The 20744-nt window shown below is 44.6% G+C and overlaps 1 protein-coding gene across 1 annotated transcript in view; it reads right to left on the bottom strand.

The window, feature by feature from the left end:
• Window positions 1–20744, bottom strand: part of MTOR (mechanistic target of rapamycin (serine/threonine kinase)) — a 160581-nt gene that overhangs the window by 9510 nt on the left and 130327 nt on the right. Inside the window, exons 35-49 of the mRNA XM_006866389.1 lie at window positions 18642–18767; window positions 18428–18559; window positions 13252–13367; window positions 12379–12496; window positions 8999–9250; window positions 8269–8369; window positions 7434–7530; window positions 7065–7163; window positions 6661–6783; window positions 6290–6472; window positions 5422–5556; window positions 5023–5197; window positions 3256–3391; window positions 1320–1467; window positions 632–754 (exon numbers count right to left, since the gene is read on the bottom strand). Coding sequence (XP_006866451.1) covers window positions 632–754; window positions 1320–1467; window positions 3256–3391; window positions 5023–5197; window positions 5422–5556; window positions 6290–6472; window positions 6661–6783; window positions 7065–7163; window positions 7434–7530; window positions 8269–8369; window positions 8999–9250; window positions 12379–12496; window positions 13252–13367; window positions 18428–18559; window positions 18642–18767 — 2064 coding nt within the window. The remainder of the gene's footprint in view (window positions 1–631; window positions 755–1319; window positions 1468–3255; window positions 3392–5022; window positions 5198–5421; window positions 5557–6289; window positions 6473–6660; window positions 6784–7064; window positions 7164–7433; window positions 7531–8268; window positions 8370–8998; window positions 9251–12378; window positions 12497–13251; window positions 13368–18427; window positions 18560–18641; window positions 18768–20744) is intronic.

The raw sequence follows: 20744 nt of genomic DNA, 5'->3' as shown, positions 1-20744 counted from the left end.
TAAGGGACAATAACACTAGGGAGGTCTACACTCCTTGGAATAATCCACCACCTGAGATCAAAGAGGCAGCATTACCCAGGGACAAAGTTCCGAAGGCAGGAGGCATGGACAGGGGCAGCAGCGGGGAAGTGGGATAAGTGATGCTCCAACGTGGGGATGGAATCAGTGACATGAGAAAGGCTGTGTAGGAGATGGAGGATGGGAAACCAATCTGCTCTGTAAACCCTCCTCCAATCACGATAAAGTTACAAACACAAAAACAAAATACACACAAAAAAAATCCTGACCATCTCACTTTAAGAAGATATCTGTATATCCAAAACAAACCCTAAACCAAAGAATACTGTTAACAAAAGTAAAAAATCAAGCAGAAAATGAAAAAGAGGATTTACCATCCTTAATATATAAAGAGCTCAAATACTATTGTAAGTAACAAAGAAACTCCTAAAACTCAGTGTGCTAAATTGAATGTTTCACTCATCTATCTTTTGTTATAAAAGACTATATATAATCTACAGCCAATCAGCTAAGAGTGGTCCAGCATGTGTACATGAACAAAGGCCAAACCATCCCAGGTAAGGGTGGATCCACGGGAGGGGAGCAGAGAGCAGGAACAGTTGAACATGCCTACCTCTGAGCTGGGGCTCTTCAGCCACAGCAACTTGGCCAGATCGTCCCCGGCCGTGTTGTTGACAGCATGCTCAAACACTTCCACCTTCTGCATCAGAGTCAAGTGGTCGTAGTCTGGAGCCATCTGCACCAGGATACACCAGGAATGTAAGATGACAGCTAGGACAAGCTAGCTCAAGTCCAGGAGGACCAAGGTCCAGGGTTCTAATTTCCCTATTCAGCTCAAAGGAGAAGGAACTATGAACCCTGTGAAAGGAAAACCTGACTGGTCACTCTGAACTGATGACTACAGTAGGGAAAACATTAGGCTCTGAGCTCAGTACTAGCCTGCTGATCTGAAAGACAGCAGTGGAGGCTTCAAGGTTTGGGGTAACAAGCCATTTTCTTTCTTACTACATACATAGCTATTAACCATTACTTTCCCATATAGTCACTGCTTTGTAGATATTAGGGGTTCAGGAAATGTATGTCCAGTCTCAACTGAGATGATGAAACATCAATTTGGAGCTTTAGGGTCTCTTAGAAAAGGTTATCTGCTTTAGGACACACTTCATTCAACCTCCTCTTAAATAGATCTGCCAGTCACGGACATGTGCACACATGTGTGTGCGCATGCACACACACACACACACACACAAGAACTAGCAAAGCAGTTTTGCCTACGCAACACTGAAAGGCTCCTCACATACCCGCAACATGATGCGATGCTCAATGTTGAGGAGGATCTTCTTTTTCTCCCTGTAGTCCCGGATGAGGGCGTGCAGTGTGTCACAGTGGGGGACCCAGCCGATCAGGCCCGAGTTGGTTGATAAGGGGATCACGGCATACCTCTGGATGCTGATGCCCACAGGAAGACAGGGTTATTGTACAGGAAACAGGACACTTTTGATTGCTCATGACGACAACAAGCAAACTATTTTTCATGAGCCCCTGGCACAGGGCTGCTGTAAGGTGTGTAATGTGGGGCCTTTGTGAGAGCAAAGAGCAGCATCAGGCTCCTCAATTTGCCTAATACCTGGATCACTTTGGGGGAATTATCAAGTGACTGTTTCTAATATGTAGACAAAATAACCTCCCAGATCAATACTCATGTTCTTAATAGAAAGGACCCTGGGTAGTACAAGTGGTTAACATGTTTAGTTGCTACTGAAAGGTTTGAGGTTCAAACCCACTCAGAGGTAGATCTGAGTGATCTACTTGGCGATCTACTTCTTTTCAATAAAAAAAAAAAAAAATCTGTCATTAAAAACCCCATGGAGCAGGCTTGCAGGGTTATACCCTTTGGTTGGTTGATGATGCATGGAGGGGATTGTAACCATAGCAATGAAACGATATATGATAGGATGAATGTAAAACTAATGTTCTCCCATGTAAACTACCACATAATTCACTATAAAACATTAAAAACAAACAAAAAAACCCCCCATAGAGCACAGTTCTAATCGGACACATATGGAGTCACCAAGATTCACAACTGACTCAGTGACAACTGTTTGGGGATTTCATTTCACTCGGATCCATAATCAGCACCCATGGAAGCAGCAATTAAAATATCCAAGGACATATGTTGCAAACTGACTCTTTAAAGTGTTAAAAAGCAAAGATGTTACTTTGAGGACTAAGGTGCACCTGATCCAAGCCATGGCATTTTCAATCGCCTCATATCATGTGAGAGCTGGACACTGACTAAGGAAGATAGAAGAATTGATACATTTGAATTATGGTGTTGGTGAAGAATATTGAAAATGAGGAGGCTTCAAAAAGTTCATGAAAAAAATTCCGTTTTCCACGAACTTTTTGAAGCCCTTTTGTATACCATGGACTGTCAGAAGAACGAATCTATGTTGGAAGAAGTATAGCCAGAATGCTTCTCAGAATTGAGGATGGTGAGACTTTGTTTTATGTAAAACTTTGGACATGTTATCAAGAGGGACCTAGAGAAGAACATCATGCTTGGTAAAGTAGTTGTTGTGGTGAAGTGCTGTTGATTTGGGTCCAACTCATAGCTACCTTGTATAGGGTTTCTGAGGTTGTAAATCTTTTTAGGAGCAGAAAGCCTCATCTTTCTTCAGAGGAGTAGCTGAACTGTGAACCTTGTGGTTCACAGACCAGTGCTTATTGTGCAGAGCCACCATGCTCCCCTGGTGAAGTCGAGGGTCAGTGACAAAGAGGAAGATCCTCAATGAGATGGACTGACACAGTGGCTGCAACAATGGGCTCAAACAACGATTGTGATGATGGCAAGACCAGGCAAGGTTTTGGCCTGATGTTGATGTAGTCACTATGAGCCAGAACTAGCCAATCTGCACCTAACTACAACACTGAGGGCAGGAAAGGTTTTACTGGGCTTTAATCCCAAAAAGGGCTAAGTACATCAAATCTCTGAATTTCCAATCTAATGGTACAAACTGTTTTATTCTGAACTCTGGATCTTCATAAACTCATCTCCACAAGGGTGCACATTACCAATCTGAGAGAATTTTTCTTTTGTGTGCTAATGACTTCCTGCAGGTACGTTTACAGTTTTCTAACTTATCTGGTAAAGATCCATGACTGCATAGGCCAGATACAGGAAACCCTGGAAGCCACCTCAAAATGCTGCTGTCTTTATGAGACTCTGAATACCTGAGGTTTTTGCGGAGAGAAGTTGGGTCATTGGCTAGCAAGGTGTTAACCAGGCCAAAGAGCTGCATCACCCGCTCGTCTTGTCGCAGGTCTTCATGGCCCTTCAGGAGGAAAACAAACTCATGCCCGTTGCTTCCTGTGAAGAAGGGTACATGCATCAGTGGCTAACAGATGCTACAAACCACAACCCACTGCTGCTGAGTCGATTCAGACTCAAAACGACCCTGAAGGGCAGAGTAGAACTGCCCCAGAGGATTGCCAAGGCTGCAAATCTTTACGGGCAGACTGCCACACCTGTCTCTCACACAGAGGCTGGTGGGCTCGAACTGTTGACCTTTCAGTTACCAGCTGAGTACTTTAACTGCTGCACATCAAGGGCTCCTCATAGACCACATACACACAAATTTGTCAAAAATTATTTGTTGTTGCTGTTGTGAAGTGCTGTCAAGTCAGTTCTGACCTATAACGACCCTTTACAGGGTTTCTGAGGAGCAACTGGTGAGCCTGAACCACCAACCTTGTGGTTCAATCTGACCTTGCAGTCCAGCACATTAACCCACAGCGCCACACCAGGTCAAAAGTATTATCCTTTAATTCCATTTTTCCATGAGCTTTTTGACTCCTCCTCATATCAAACATAAAATACTTCTGTCTTTGAGGCCCAGGACTCTCTATATAGACAACATCATCATCATCGTTGTCCTCTGTGTCTCGCCCTCAGATCCACTCTCTGCCCTCTGTCCTGCCCCAACAGAGAAGCCTGAACCCCTACAGATCATCCAGTTGGTTCCCTCACTGGGACTGGCCAGTAGGAGGCACTGGCAGGAACTTAAGAGGGTGAGAAGAGGAAAAGATGAGGGCTTCTGTCCCCACCAATTGGCCTGAGCTGGTTCTAAAAGTAGCTACAGCCCTCTATCTGGGTGAGCGCTTCTGTGGATGGCCCCTCCTTCAGGGTTCCAGATCTCGCTGGCTTCCAGTAGCACCAATCTCTTTGCCCTTGTAGGGAACAGCTGCTCACTGTTGCTTGTTCCTGGGTGCTTTCAGTTGGTTCTCTGAGCTCTGCCCACCTCTGAAAGCAGCTCCTTCCCTGAAGGAACATTTCCTTAGTTTAACACTGATGAGAACCTGACTACTTTTTCATATTGAATGATGCCAGCCTAGGGAAAGAGAATCACTTGTGGACCACAGTTTAGATGTACTGGGTTGGTGCATAATCATTAAAATTAAAAAACAGAGCATTCCTAGAGAGGACGAGAGGCCTGAAGGTGCCACCAGAGTACACAGGCCTACTTAAACCATCTGAACAGGTAACACTCTGTTACTAACAAACCTTACTGTGGGAATTTCTCAAAGTCATTTCTACTTCATTTTATGAATTTTCCACAAAGAGAGTTAGTGATGATAAAAAAAGAGGCTCTGCTCCCTGCTGTCCCCATTTGCATTCCAACTCGTTGTTGGCCTCCTCAGTTCCCCCAACACCTGCCACCACGTTATACGCCAAGTTTATGATTCTTCCACCTGTTCTTGCATGCTGTCATTACACTTCACTTAAACAAATTCAACGATATGAACAAACTAAGAGTCTCAGCAAGTGAAGGCAAATGCACTTGTCCTCTATTTCCCTCTCAGTAAACATAGGGAAGATGGAGCCTATGAAAGATTAGTGTGATGGTAAGCAGTCGTTTCAGATAGGGGAGGGAGGAAGGGGAGGGACTCATTCGGAGTGGGAGGGGGAAGCAGGTGGCCTAACTGCACAATGGTCCTTACCCATTAGTGTCAACTTCCTGGGCCTCTGCTTGGATGTGATGACTTGCAAAGATGGAGCTATGGACTGGATGCGAATGATCGGCTGGTTGGGGTCATATGTTCCCGGCACAGCCAATTCAAGGTCCCGGCACATCAGAAGTTTTGGGGAGACGTACTGCAGCTCTAAGGATGTGAGCTGTGAATAATTGCCAAAGGATTTAGTTTTCTGCCTCCTGGGAGGAATTTAAAGGCAATTTATGTATTTTTCAATGGCAGGTGAATAGCAATCACTATCTTACATCACTGTCTCACACACTGCAGGTAGGAAGGAGTGCAACCAGAGACCTCTAAATGAATGTTACAAGGTGCAGTTAGAAAAGTCAACGGGAATCTAATGCCACTGTACCCTGAAGAGCCTACCTGAGGCAGCTGCTTTGAGATGCGTCTGAACACATGGTAATAGAGGTCCCAGGCTTGGGTGAGGTCCTTGACGTTGCCTGATTTCATGTATTTCCTGCACCACTCTTGGGCCTCCATTAAATCCCGACCATATGCCTAGGAGGGAAGCAGGAGAAATCTGAAAATGGTGTCAAGGTGTCCAGTAAGCCCCAGGCCAAATCCTGTTGGTGCAGCCTCTGACTGGAAGGAAGCTCTGGGTCCAGGACTGGCTACTGAGAGAGGCTTCACAGTTCTCGAAGGTGGGGGCTTCAGAATCATTAAACCCATGGGACTCAGAGCCACGCAGAGGACAGAGTGGAACTGCCCAGAGAGTTTCCAAGTCTGTAATTGTTATGGAAGCAGACTGACACATCTTTCTCCCATAGTACAGCTGATGGGCTTGAACTGTCACCCTTTGGTGAGCAGTAGAGCACTTACCCACTTGGCCACCAGGGCTCCATTCTGAATGATTAGGGTGCTGAATTAGGCACGGTAAACAATTCAAATCCACCCAGAGGTGCCTCGGAAGACAGGCCTGCTTGTGAAAGGTCACAGCCTTGAAAACCTGATGGAGCAGTTCTATTATACACATGGGGTCACCAGGAGTCAGAACTGATTAGAAGACAACTAACAACAACAACAAGGCTGGAAGGAGAGAGGGAAAGTTCTGGCAATCTCTTGTGGGTTTCCCGTTAAAATTTTAGGAGGGTTCTTTTAACTTAATGCCAATTAAATTCTTCGTGTTCTTGTGTGCTCCAAGGGAGAATATTTTATTAAAGTCAGTAGCGAGGCTAGGAGGGAATGAGTCTGACAGGCATTTGATCATGCCATCTAGGGTTTTTATCCCTACCTGATTGAATGATGTTTCCTTCAGGGTCTGGGGCCCTCGTTCCATCATAGCATGCAGGGGCTCCAGCACTTCAAACATGCCTTTCACGTTCCTCTCCCCAAAGTACAAACGAGACGCCTCTTCCAGGCCTTCGTGCCACATCTCATGCCAGAGGATGGCCACTCGGATCAGCTCCTCACTCACCTGGCCCGAGTGGAAGGAGCGAAGCAACAGGGATAAGCACACTCAGACACATCTCTCTTGAAGGAGTACAAGGTGCTGTTTCTGGCAGCCACAGGAAGCACACGGCATGGTGCCGAGGAAGAAAAACTCATGCGGGACCTCTGGGAAGGTGGCTATGGTCAGGGAGGTCCCGCCTACGTTCAACTCACCATCATGGCCTGCTGTACCAGGGTGTTGCTGTGCTCACACATGTTCTTTAGAATCTTGTTGGCTGCGTTGTGACGGGCTGTGGTGGTTGACTTGGAAGCCACAGTCAATGGGTAGATGAGGGCCTAGAACAAGACAAAGGGGGCATTTGCAGACAGATGTGTGAAAGGAGTTGGCATGAAGGCAAGAGAAACGGGAAGCACAGCATTAACATCCAGGACAGGGATGGCTCAGTCTTAAAGGGAATCTGACCACTGCGGCTGTGGCTGGGCAGATTCTCCGGGGTGCAGGACAGAACCTTGGCTCCCAACCACTGTACTTGTGTCTCTACAGCAGCTTTAGGAAAGGCTGGACACCACAGAAAAGGTAGGGGTTAGGTGAGACCTGGCCTAGGGTCTCCACATACCTGTGGGTGGTATCGCCCAATGTCAGTGAGAAGCTGGTGAATGAGACGTCCTACCAAGGGCCTGGGAGTATCTATTCTTGCGATGAGCTGAGGTATAACCTGGTATTCACAAAGACACAGAGTGCAACATATAACAGGTGGAAATGACGCGGGTTAATCTGGACAAAACCCAGCTCTTGTAACTCGTTCTGGCTGACGCCATTAGGCTTGGAAATGGTTCATGCCCTCTGTTCTCTAAAAGAAACTAAAGAGAATCAGGAGTTTTGACCTTGTACCCACCCCTACTTCCTTACCCATGCTGCTATGCTACTCTGAATGCAGTGTGACTCCAGGAGGAGTGGGGAGAAGAGGGAAGCTGACCCTCCTTACCTGCAACCAAGTATCAATCTGGATGGCTTTCACCCCTTCCACTAAAGCTTCATTTACATCTGGCCAGTGACCATAATCAAACCATAAGGTGAGAACTCTGGAAAAGAAAAATAAGAAAGTCACAGAAAATTTTGTTTTCCAGTGTATGTTTGTTGTTTATCCTTAAGGCTCTCGAGAAGAGGAGAATTGGCAGGGCAGTGGTCAGTGGTTCCCAAATGTGGTCTCTGGGCCACTCGGGAAAGGGTGGAAGTGATGACCAGCAGTGTTCTTGAGCAAACACCACAAGGATCATCCCACTTGAATTGAATGAATCTTTCATTCCAGATAATGTAGAGGGACCACCATGGTTTAAACACAGAAATCTAACCCAGGGATAACCCTTTGAGAGCCACAAATGTTTGCATGTATAGAAAGAGCCACCCTTACAACAGTGGCAACAGAAGACCTGGCACTTGTCCATCTGGAGAGCCGCAAAGGGAGAAGAGGCTGCTGGAAACAACTGGTTTGCACCATTTGTTTAGACCTCATAAAGCTGCCGCTAAGAGCTACTGAAATTTCAGAAATATGAGACACAGACTAATTTCTTATTCTCTACATGATAAACCACACATGGAGAGTCCTTCCTGCCACTTCTCCCTCATCCTACATATTTCACCCACAACCTAGGACATCATCAGCGGCTGCCCCTTGACCTGATGTATAAAGAAAGGCCCAATACACTGATTGAACGCACTGATCAGGGCGTGGAAGGGAAAGAGGAACTCTATGCATAACTTCTGTGGCCTGCCATTAACATGGCCTACCAGGCCGGGTTTCACTGTCCCCTCTCAGGTACCTGAGTGTATCCTGGAGGTTGTTGCCTCGTGACAGAGAAATAGAACGGAAGAAGCCCTGGACGGCAGGGACAGTGTACATCAAGAGAGTCTTGGATAAATCCTGTTGGAATAAACAAGTGTTAGAGACACTTTTGCTTCAGCTTTCTCATCTGTAAAATGGGCATAAGAGCATGCTAATAGTTTCTACTTGAAAGGGTGGTTATGAGGGGTAAGTCAGGTCAGTATGCAAAGCCTTTAAGGCAGTATCTGGCAGAGTAAGCACTCAGTAAATGATAATTGTGTTTAAAATGTTATTATCTTGGTCTAATTTCCTCAGTAGACAGGAAAGGGTAGGGCTGAGGCTCCAAACATGCTATCTCTGAGCATGCCAGCTGCCTCAGTATATTCCGAATTGCGAGCCCATGGGGAGATGGAAGAGGAGAGAAAAAGGCAGAGAGCAGATCCCCGCAGGCCTCCTCAGTGCGCAGCCTCAGAGGAGCGCGGTCACGCCCACACCCGTGTAGTCCATCAGAGAGCACGCTGCCTCACAAGGGATGTACTTGAGGAGCAGTTCTTCAGCATGGGGCTATGCTGTCTCCCTAAGCACATGCACATACACATACACCGTAAACAACATTTCCCAGTCTCCTGCGGCACTTCAGAGTTCCTTTAAATTTAACAGATACTCCACTCCTCAGAAAGCCTGGTGCTGGGCCAGTTCTAAGTGGCAGAAGAGGGAAGGGAGGGTACCTCAGTGACCTTCTTCTGCAGGGGAGACGGGGTGGGGCTGTTCTCAGTGCTCTCGGCCTCACTCTCACTGTTGCTGCCCTCGGTGCTGGGGGCCGTGGTGGCAGCAGTGGATGCTGTGGTGGTGGCCGTGGTGGTGGTGGTGATGCTTGCCCCGCTGGCATGCCGTAGCTTCTTCTTCTCATCACGGGCTTGGTTCTGATGTTTGTAGTGTAGCACAGCTTCAAAGTTCATCACTGCCCATGCATGCCAGGCCTGGTCAGGGGACGACAGAGGAGGGCTGTGAGCAACAGCCACATGAGGTGGCTGAGAGGAACCTAAGTCAGAGCTGAGGCGTCAGTCCAGAAAATGTCACTAATCATAGACACATTCAATGGGAGTCACTCAGGCCAACTCTACAAGTTTTAAGAGGTGTGTTGGAGGGGCACATCAAGAGGTGCAAGACATGGTCCTTCCCTCAAGGAATCTTTCATCTGGTAGGAGAGCACACACCTAAGCCTCAAGAGCTAGAGAGTAAGTACATAAGGCAACCTGACATTAAGGCAGTGAGAAACGGACAATAAGGATACCAAGGAGGAAGTTTTCAACCAGGGATGGGGACTAGGAAAATCCCACGTCGAGGAGGATTTAGAGTAGTAGGTTTTAAAGAGCAGGCTTGGAGGCAGAGATGATGATGTGGAGAGATGGATCAGCTGGGGGACTTTAGACCCAGAGAGGGAGAGGGGCTGTGTGCTGATGACCAGATTGGGGGGAGGGGGGACGGGGGGCAGGCTTACCCTTTGGTTGGTTGATGATGCATGGAGGGAATTGTAAAATGGCAATCAAACGATACACGATAGAATGACTGTAAAACTAACGTTCTTCCATGTAAACTATCACATAATTCACAATAAAATATTAAAAATACAAAACAAAAAGCAGGCTTGGAGGGGCAGGGAAGGCACAAGAGAGAAGGCAGCAGTGTGGACTTCCTGGCAGGGGTAAGAATAGGAACAAAGACACAATGTGGGCAAACACAGTGAGGCTCAGAGGAGGCTCTATGCAGACTGGTCTGGCTGAAGCCAGGGAGGGAGGCAGAGTACGTCGACCAGACTAGAGGACCAGGCAGACCATGCCCAGGAGGTCCCATTTCCATCTGCATGGAACAGCTTTCCTGGCTTTGAGAGATTTCTATAACAGTGTATAAACAGATACGAGACTGGGGCAAGCAGCCAGTCATTACGATGAAGGTCTGGCCTGGGTCATATGACAGTGGGGAAGTAAGGAAATTGAAGGTGTAGAGCATTGCAGAGTGTGAATCTCATTCGTCTGTCTAGGTCTAACACCATGGCCTGGTGTAAGGGGCATGATGAAGAGCCTGGTTTGGGGCATGGTAAGTCTGTAGCAGTTGTAGGACATTAAGCAACCCACTACTGGTTAGGCTTTCTGGATACGCAAGAAATTCCTTTGTGCGTCTTGCTGCCAAGTTTTTCTATAATATAAACGCGTCCATTTTGCTAATAATAATATGAGATTGACTGAGGCTCTTGCTGTTAGCCTCAAAGTGTCTCTGATGCACCATGACCCTCTGAATAATAAGAATGAAAAATGGATACTACCTCGCCTTTTTTGATGCTAAGAATTCTACAATGACAGATTCAGCTTTCTGGTCCCTTCATTTGTTTGACAAATACCTCTGCTGCTAGCATCTACTGTGTGCCAGGCACCGAGCTGAAGACATGAGAAACTAGACAGAAACAGTGCGTGCACACACACAGGACTCAGATGGTACAAGGCACCAAATCCCAAAAGACTCACATAAAGAAATGCTTTTGAAAACGAAGACCCTGGCACCAGTTTTTTTTTCCTTTTCATTTGCTTCTTTCCTCAAAGGTGAATAAAGAAAAGTCATTCTGGCTAGGAGACAGTTCTTGAGTTTACAGCGTTTATTTCTTTAGCTTGGGACATGTAGCTATCCTAGAGCGGGTAGTTACTGTTGTTATTACAAAATATGATTAAGGGAGAAAATATAGAAGTGGTCAAGGATTTCATTTTTACTTGGATCCGTAATCGAAGCCCATAGAGGCAGCATCAACAAATCAAACAATATATTTAACTGGGCAGATTTGCTGCAAATGGCATCTTTGAAGTGTTTAAAAAAAAAAAAAAAGCAAAGAAACCACTCTGAGGACTAAGGTGAGCCTGACCCAAGTCACAGTGTTTCCTATCAGCTTTCATGTGAAAGCTGAACAACGAATAAAGAAGACAGAAGAACTGATGTCTTTGAATTATGGTGTTGACAAAGAATACTGAATACACCCTGGGACTGCCAGAAGGAACAAATCTGTGCTGAAGAAGTACAGTCAGAATGCTCTATTGAAGCCATGATGAGGAAACTTCATCTCACGTACTTTGGGCATGATTTTTAGGAGGGATCAGTTCCTGGAGAAGAACATCAGGCGTGGTACAGTAGAGGGTCCGCAAAAAGAGAGGAAGGCCCTCAATAAGGTGGACTGATACAATGGCTGCAACCATGAGCTCAAATATAGCAATGAATGGGCAGCAGTGTTTTCTTCTCTTGTATCTGGGTCATTCTGAATCAGAACTGACTTCATAGCACTCAACAACAACATGACAAAATTAGATCTGAATGAAATAAGCTTAAATTAGGGTAAGATTTTTAATTACAAATGCTTCCCTGGTCTTCAGGTGCATGCTTTGAATCCAGAGGGCTTTACTCACAAAGGTATTAGGAAGTCAGGAAGAGACTAGAAGAAACTGATGACATCTGCTATACCAAGCAGCTATTACCAGAAGGCCATTCAGAAAAGATATAAAACACAGGAATGTGTGTGATCACCGAAGAGGCACATATCCAAGAATCACTTCGAAGTCAACAGCATTTTTCATACCATTGCTAATTCTCACAGTTTATCTGTTAGAAAAGTTTCCTGTGATGTAACAGGATGTTACTTGGGCCTTTCCAATACAAACAAAGTTAAGTTCTTAGGCTGGGGAGCAGGGTAAAAATTAGAAAAAAGTCAGGAAGGAACAGATGACCCAAGGGAAGATAAAGTTTCATAGATTGGTGTCCAATGTTCATAGGAAAAGAGACAACTAAGAGCCTATAAGAGAGCAGAAATGTAAGCACACACACCGTGTAATAAATATTTATCAAAGAAAAGGATCACTCTCTTGTATCAATTAAACCTGTAAGGGGAAAGCAGGTTCTTCAGGCTTCTGACAGACCAGTTCCAGGTACTCAAGGAAGAAAATTTACAGAGTCAGGCCAGTTCTACAAAGGCCTGCCTGCAAACCATGACGCTACAGGAGGATACAGACCAGGCTCGGGAGTCTGGCTCTACATCTGGGGAAAGGCCAGGAGGCTCCTGCTTCTGGGTTACCTTGTACCAGCTGCGGTCATGCTCTGTAGCAGCGCTGTAGTACTGCAGGACTTTGGGGATGGTGCTCTCATTGATGCCCTGCAGGTTCAGCTGCCACTCTCCAAGTTTCAGGAAACATCTAAGAAGAGAGAAACAAGCCCACAATTGCTCCCTCCTCGAATAAAGCCTCCTGAGGGGACAACTCACTGTGTTTGGATATACTAAGGTCTATGTGGCACTCACTTTTGCCCTCAGGAAACAATGCGATAGAATCAGCAGTATTCTTTCTTGGTTTTGACTTTTGTCTTTGAATGACAGCATAAACTGGGCAGCTATTTGTATGGACCTATTTGCCCCAATTCCAGTTTGTGTGGGCAACAGTTATAGGGAGTAATTGTTCCTACTTACTGCTATATGGACTTTCCCCATCCCTTCAATTCTTTTTTAAGAATACTACTATTGGCTGATTGTTGCTGTATTTCAGGTGTGTATTGTTTCTGAAAATCTTCATGATAGCTCATACCATCCTAGGATGTAGGAACTATTCCAAGACACATTTATACAATGAGGAAACTAAAGCACAGAAAGGGTAATAACTTATTTAAAGTTACGCATCAAATTAGTAGTATATGTACGATTTAAAAACAAAGAGCCCATTCTAAAGCTAGAATCAGAACTACTACACTATACGGTGATAGGGATTCTAGAGGCTTAGGAACAGGACCTGGTTTAACAGGAGGCAAGCAGCAAGTGGATACTCTGGGCTGCTAAAATGTGGGACAACAGAGGGCAGACACTGGACAGCACTCATCTCTGGCTGCCTGTCAGCGAGGCTGCTGGCGTGGCTGGGCTGGAATGTGACTGGCCTGGGCTGTGTGTCCAGGAGAAGCTCACCGGGCCATGAGCTTGTGCAGCTCTTGTTTGTGCTGCTGGTCCTCGGTGGCGATGGCGTGCTGAGCCTGCTGCTGCATGGTCTGGACAAAGTGCTGCATGTGTTGGAAGGCATCGATCTGTAGAAGGACAAAGGCATGAGGAGCCTCTTGGCATGGGCCCAACCTCATGACAATGAAGTTTAGTTCACCTTATAGACAAGTCAGTCAAGCCCTCTCCAAACAGAACACCTCAGAACACAGGGAGAGGACCCTGTAGGAGAGAAGACTGAGGCATGGTGCGGGGAGAGGGCTAGAATTCTCAAGATTTATCATTTAGTTTGACTCCACTTCGCTTGCCTTTGCCAACTGTAATTAGCAGTTTAATAAGCCCTGAAAAACTACTGGCCTGGCTACCCCCATATAACAACTCACATGAAGTCATCTGAAACAATTGCTTACTTCACTAGTGCCCTGGAGGAAACCAGGCTGATGAAGAATTGTTTCAGGCTAGTAAAACTTCAGTATTTGTTTAAAACACTAAGTCACCTTGTGTACTTGGCACAGTAAAAACTAGATTTAAAATCAGGTAGAACTTTTAGTACCCAAATAAGAACAGAGATGGGTGAAGGCCCTCATGCATCCAAGAGCAAAAGGGAGAAAGGCAAAGTAAACGTCTAGATGAATGGGATGGCTTAAGAGCAAAATCCTCAGATCATACTCAAACAGTGAAATTTAATTAAAATACAGGATTTTACACAAGTAAGCAGAAAGCACTGTGGGTAAAAATGGACAGCTGAACTAGGAAAGAGCAGAAACACAGAGTCACAGATGTAGGAATAAGTTAAAAGCCATTTGTGTAAGTCTGGCATGTCAAGACATCCTGCCATCTTCATAAACCAGGTCTTCTAACAATGGAGATGGACAGTGCACAAACATCAAAACAACCAGGGAAATGGCAAAACCCTAAATCCACTAACCAAGGAAGGGGAAACATTATGTGAGAGAATATGAAAAAGGGTTTTTTTTGTGTGTGTGTGTGTGGCAAATAAATAAGGCTACTTTATATATAAATGAATCATATATGAGGTTTTATTTTGGTTTCTGGTTGCTTCAATGATGACAGCCTTGAAGGAGAACAGAACTCTATGCATTAGGGAACCAGGACCAGGACCAGGACCAGGACCAGGACCAGGCTAAGATACTTTGTAACTTATGGACTTAATTGGCATCAAGAGATACAACTTAACCCAGAGCCAGGATGATGTGACAATTTATCAAGCAGCTAATCCATGCCCAAGGAAGGCACACACACAGATGTTCCAACAGTTAACAAGAAACCTATGTTCCCCAGACATCTGCCTTCACAGAGTTCCATTACCCAACCACTGCTTTGAAAAATGATCTACATTAGCATCCTAGACCTGGAAAAGTGATCAACATTCCTCTAAAAACTACACTGACCAGATTAAAAAATAAAATAAAATAAAAATACGTATGTATATATAAGCATAACACTAAAAAGGTGTTTGAGAACTCATTGTGATCTGTGTGTACATGAAAGCCAGTAGAAACTAGATCAGGAACTCTGATACCAGGTTCTTCTCACAGCCAGTAAGCTCAGTGTCACTGATGGTTCAGAGTTTAAACTCTCTTATCAGTGGACTTAATGAAGGTCTGAATAAAAATTAAATTGCCAGAACTAGGGGAAGTGGGGCATTAGTTTAGATTTAAAGCTCAATATTAAACTTATCCAGAGCAGGTGAATCCAGTATCTTCCAAATTTACAGAATGGAGGCAACTTCTTTTCCAGGACTTGAAAATGTTCTATTAAAAATTCCTATTTTCTCCATTCCCAGGAAGTGAGGAAGATATGTTTTTTCTCTTTTAATGTCATGGTGATTTCATGTACCTCATGTGCATGTGAAAGCTGTACAATGAATAAAGAAGACTGGAGAAGAACTGATGTATTTGAATTATGGTGTTGGTGAAGAATATTGAGTATACTATGGACTGACAATATGATAAACAAATCTGTCTTGGAAGAAGTACATCCAAAATCCTCCTTAGAATTGAGGAGGGCAAGACTTGATTTCATGTCCTTTGGATATGTTATCAGGAGGGGCCAATTCCTGGAGAAGGACATCATGCTTGGTAAAGTAGAGGGTCAGTGAAAAAGAGGAAGACTCCCAATGAGGACTGATACAGTGGCTGCAATCATGGGTTCAAGTCTAGCAATGACGGTGAGAGGATGGTGTGGGGCAGGGCAGGGCAGTGCTCTGTTCTGTTGTACAGATTGAGGGTTAACGAGGCAGAACCAAGTGGACGGCACCCAGTAGCAATAGTAACACAGATGAAGGACCATTCACTTGGAGGCTTCTCAAAGGCCCAGGGAGTTTAAGCTGGGCTTAGGATTCCTGGTTCTTGACTGCCTGGGTGATTTGAGGGCAAGAACAATGTTCTCAGTTTGGTGACATTTCACTGAAGAACCAGCTTGTCTCTAGATTCTGTAAAATACATTGTCTAGGAAAACACCTTATAGATATCTGTTGCCTGACACTTCCTGCAAAATAGGGTCTGCTTTTTCCTCAAGCTCTTTCTTTTGTTTTAGGCAGGGTGGAGACTACAATCCCTGATTACAGTGGAGGAAATGAAAGCTCAGAGAAGTAAACAAAGTTGGGCAGCAGCACAATTATTACCAGATAGTTTTCTTTGGGAAGCTCCTGAACTATAATGATGGAGCATTTTTAACACTGGGCTTAATGTACAGTGGTATAGTGTGCCTTCAATATTAAACCCTGCACAGGGTTTCCGAGGCTGTAAATCTTTATGGGAGCAGAAAGCCTCATCTTTCTCCCACGAAACGGCTGGTAGTTTTGAACTGCTGACCTTGAAGTTAGCAGCCCGAATTGTAACCACTACACTACCAGAGCTCCTCAACTTTAAATAACTCCAAAACCCATTGTGGCTGAGTCAAATTCTGATACATAGTGGCTCTGCAGGAAACCAAACAGGGGTGGGGAACATCCGTATTGTTATTGTTTTGTTGTTAAGTGCCAATGAGTTGGTTCTAACCCATAGCAACCCTGTATAGGGTTTCTGAGAAGTGTCTCATGGGTTTGAACCACTGTACTCCACAGGTCAAATGTTGTTGTTATCAAGTGCCATTGAGTCAATTCCAACCCATAGCGACCCTGTATAGGGTTTCCAATGAGCAGCTGGTGAGCTTGAACTGCTGACCTTGCAGTTCAAATGGCTTTGCAGTCTGGCGCATTAACCCACAGTGCCACACTGAAAAATCATTTGACCTGGCCTTGTCAAGGCAACCACAGTTCCAGCCATCACATCACAGCAGGCTAAGTTTTAAGTTGATAAATTTTTATGGTCCATGAATAATGTTATAAATATCCAAATGGCCCTTGACAGAATAAAGGTTCCCCACCCCTGATACGTGGTTACGAATCGCGCTGCGAACTGCAAGGTCAGCAGTTCGAAACTACCAGCTGCTCTGCAGGAGAAAGATGAGGCATTCTGCTCCCGTAAAGATTAACAGCCTCGGAAACCCTGTACAGGGTCTCTATATGAGTCGGAACCGACTCCACGGCACATAACCACAACAACCCCTGATATAGAACTGTCCCATAAGGTTTCCAAGGCTGAAATCTTTTCGGAAGGAGACTGTTGCTTCATCTTTTTCCTGATGAACAGCTAGTGGGTTTGAACTGCTGTCCTTTTGCTTAGCAGTCAACTTCTTAACTTTCAATACATTTGGTTTTAGGGCTTTAACCAGATTTGGGGCTCCTAAGAAAAAAACAAATGCATGGGGAAGTTGGGCCATGAAAGAAACCAGTTCTTGGTTGAGATGCTACCCCAAAGGCTCCTCTGCCTGCCTTTGTCAAGACAGCAAGACTTGGAGGCTATATAATAGGAAGGAAACCAGACAGCGATCAGATCCAGCACCTTCTGCTTTTCTCATTTGCCTGGAGGAAGATCAGGCATTGAATCAGAACTGCTCTGGCCCGGGAGGCTCATAAAAACTGAAAAAGAAAAAACAGAACAAAACAAAACAAAACAAAAACACCCATAAAAACCGCATCTTTGGAGAAGCAAACTTGGATCCTCTGTACTGAAGCAGACCCAGGTCAAAGACTGTCTGAATTCATGGTCATGTTGCCACTCTGGGTGGTATCCAGTCACACTGAGTCAACCAACTACAAAACAAGGATCTCCTAGGTACGCCTGCAGCCTAGGTACACTGATGCTGTATCAGATTTTCCCACAAGCACAGCTCCAGTGATTGGTTCTTTGCTCCTCTCAGGCATCACTGTGTGGACCACAGTTGGGAGTGAAGAGCTGGGAGTGTCCCCCTATTGGTAAGGACGATGACAGGAGGGGGGGTCAGGCAAAATGAGTGCTAATCTGTCTTCACGGCTTATTTTTGGCTAATCATCATCATCATCATCGAGAGACAATGTTTTGCTTTTGTTTTTTTGTTTTAAATAAACCAAAACCAGCAAGAAACAAAAGAAAACAAAGGCAAAAACAAAAATAGGAGCCACGTTTATTTCTTTAGGGCTTGCCTATAAATAAGTAAGAGGAATTCTGCATTGGCTTCAAGATCACTTTCCCTACTGGTTTCAGCATTATTATGTTCTTGGGTGTTGTTGCCTTTGGATTCCAATTTGATGATAGAAATGGAGACTAGAAGTCTGACAAAAACAACCTGGTATTGTGAAAATCTCAGTGTGTTTTCAAAATATGCTACATTAGTACTTGAATACCCATCTTTTCTGAAATCAAATCCAAACCTGGTGCTGTCAAGGTGACGCTAGCACATAGTAACCCTGTAGGACCGAGTAGAACAATCCTACAGGGTCCCCAAGGCGGTACGGTTTGTACAGAAGCAAATATCTGTATCTTACGTCCATGGAGCAGCTGGTGAGTTTGGACTGCTGACCTTCTGGTTAGCAGCTGAGTGCTTAACCACTATGTCACTAATCATCCTGTATGTGCCACCACAGTCGGGATGTTAACAGCTACAACTGGGACCTCACCTAGTGTTTTGATCAATGGCATCTATGCATCTCCACAAGCACTATTCCCTTTTTGGAACTGGGCCAGCTAGTTTATTAAGCAAAACATTGTGGGTAGGCGGTGTGGCTCTTGTCAGGGTCATTTACTGGACGAGTCTGGGGACATACCTTGCGAGCGCTCTTCCACATGTTTTTCATGTATGCATAGGTCACCTGTGGGTGGACTGTGGGCAGAGGATGGTCAAGTTGTCGAGATGGATCAACTCCCAGGAGCAACACTAAAGTTTTATGAGCAAGAGCCTTAAAAAACAAGAGAGGTCAGGTCAGGTCAGGTGCACCACTGTTGCTCAGCCTCCATCCCATCTGGTGGAGCGTCACTCACCAGTCTGCCACTCTTGCCACACAGGCTTGCGTACTTGAGCCATGTTCGCATGTCCTCATGAGGGCTGACCACTAGGGAGCGCACCATCAGGATTTTCTGCCAGTCCTCCACAATGCGCTGGCAGCCCTGGGGCAGGTAGAAATAAGGATAAGCATACATCCTCTGCTAAGAGCTCCACATTCTACTTCAGCAGCAAAATCTACCCTGACAAAAAGGAGAGTCACTTATAAAATCTCCAACTTCAAGTTAAAGATACTGTGAATGAAACATCACTTAGCAATTCCTTAACAATTAGACAGGCAGTAGAGCAAGGACCCGAGAGCTTCAATCCTGGCTCTGTCACTTACTCTGTGACTTTCGGCAAGTTACTTCATTTCTCTGTGTTTCCACTGTAAAATGTACAAATAGGACCAAGTTTATAGGGCTGCTATGGGGATAACATGAAGTAATTTACATTTCCTTTGTGAATAACACATTTTAAAGAACTTATATACGCATTTTAAGTGATCTGTATGCTTTTTGTTTTTTCAGTTTCTTCTGGGGTATTTGTTCTTCTGTACAACCTCCTCTTGCATTTTAAGTGAGCTATATGTTTTTGTTTCTTCAGGGATATTTCTTCTGTGCAACCTCCTCTTTTGATTTAAGAGCGAGCTGTTCATTTTTAGTCAGGATCAGTTCAATGTGGCCGGGGAAGCTCATGTAGGGGTTGGTCTGACCACAAGCTATGGAAGTGCAGTGGCATACCTTGGGGGCTTTGTTCACCTGAATGTGCTCAATAACCAAAGAATACACATCTAAACTCAGCAGTTTTGCATTATTCTGAAATTTTCAGCATGTGCAACACAAAATCAGCACTCTTTATGGGCCACCCACCTTGTGTTCAACCCCACTGTGTGGCCTGGACACATGTACCAACTCTACCACTGTTAACATTGGAACAGAACACATTGCTTCTGCAAAGTGACATTTTTCAGATCCTTGGCAGCTTTCTGGCTACACATACCCTTGATGGCCTAGTCAGTTTCATGGGTTTTCTTAAAATACAACTGAAAATTCGGATTTCTTGATTTGTATAATTTTGTAGGGTTTTCTGGGTAAAGCGAGTAGCGAACCATTTAGTAAGATCACCTCAGGTAGCTTACAGAACGATTAATGTATTTTTAACTGTTATTTTTAGTTTCACTCTCTCTGGTTAAAGACGGCTATTACTGATAAAGAAATTAAGTTTAAAAGATAATCATTAAATTAAAAAAATTAAGTAGAAACTTAAAAAATTAAAAAAGTCAAATATTGGGGGCACTTATACTATATCTGAAGTTATTAAAGCCTCAACCCATACTAAGACTTTTAGGAGACTTTGTATGTTGGTCTTGTTTAGACTTTGTCTCAGATCAAAAACTACATAGACAAGGAGAAGTGCCTAAGTAATTCACACATAAATTCTGTTAAATTAAAGTATGAATTAATGGTTATCAAAGGGGCTAGATGAATTTTCTACCAAAAGATTGCTAAGAGTAAAGTAAACCTCTCTTCTGTCACCCTCCCTGTTGAGAAGTCCCACTCAGGAGGCCACAGGGCAGAGATGAATCACTAGAGGGTGGAGGTTCCTGAGATCTAGCACTTCCTCCATGGTTCCATGAAACTAAGTGAGCTGTCCACCTGAAGTAACTTTTCAAGACTAGCAACCATGGTCTTCAGTCTTCTCAACAGGAAGGGACAGACAACCCAAGGCAAGAAGAGACCTAAGGCAAGGAAATGTGCCCTCTCACACTGCCCCATGGGAGACACTGGGAAGGGACGTGAACCTATGTGACCAGACACTTAAATGGCAGTTCTCCAGCCCTGGCAGTTCATTGCGTTTTTTCATAGCAAGCCATCCAGTTGGGCTAGATTTCTACCACAAAAATAATGCTTTACTTTCAGAGCTTGGACCACATCTTTCCATCACCTGAAGTGTGACGACAATGATTTGCAAAGTTAGAAAAGCAGAAAAAGTACAGTGAGTTATTGTTTTGGTTACTTCTCATCAACTGCTAGTATCTCCCAGACAGTGAACTCATTTGCCTCCTTTAGGCCAAAGGAGCTCTGGTAGCGTAGTGGTTA

This window comes from Chrysochloris asiatica, unplaced genomic scaffold (genome assembly GCF_000296735.1).
Source record: "Chrysochloris asiatica unplaced genomic scaffold, ChrAsi1.0 scaffold00090, whole genome shotgun sequence".
NCBI lineage: Eukaryota > Metazoa > Chordata > Mammalia > Afrosoricida > Chrysochloridae > Chrysochloris > Chrysochloris asiatica.
Note: the sequence above shows the minus strand (reverse complement) of the source record. Positions and strands in the feature narration are given on the sequence as shown.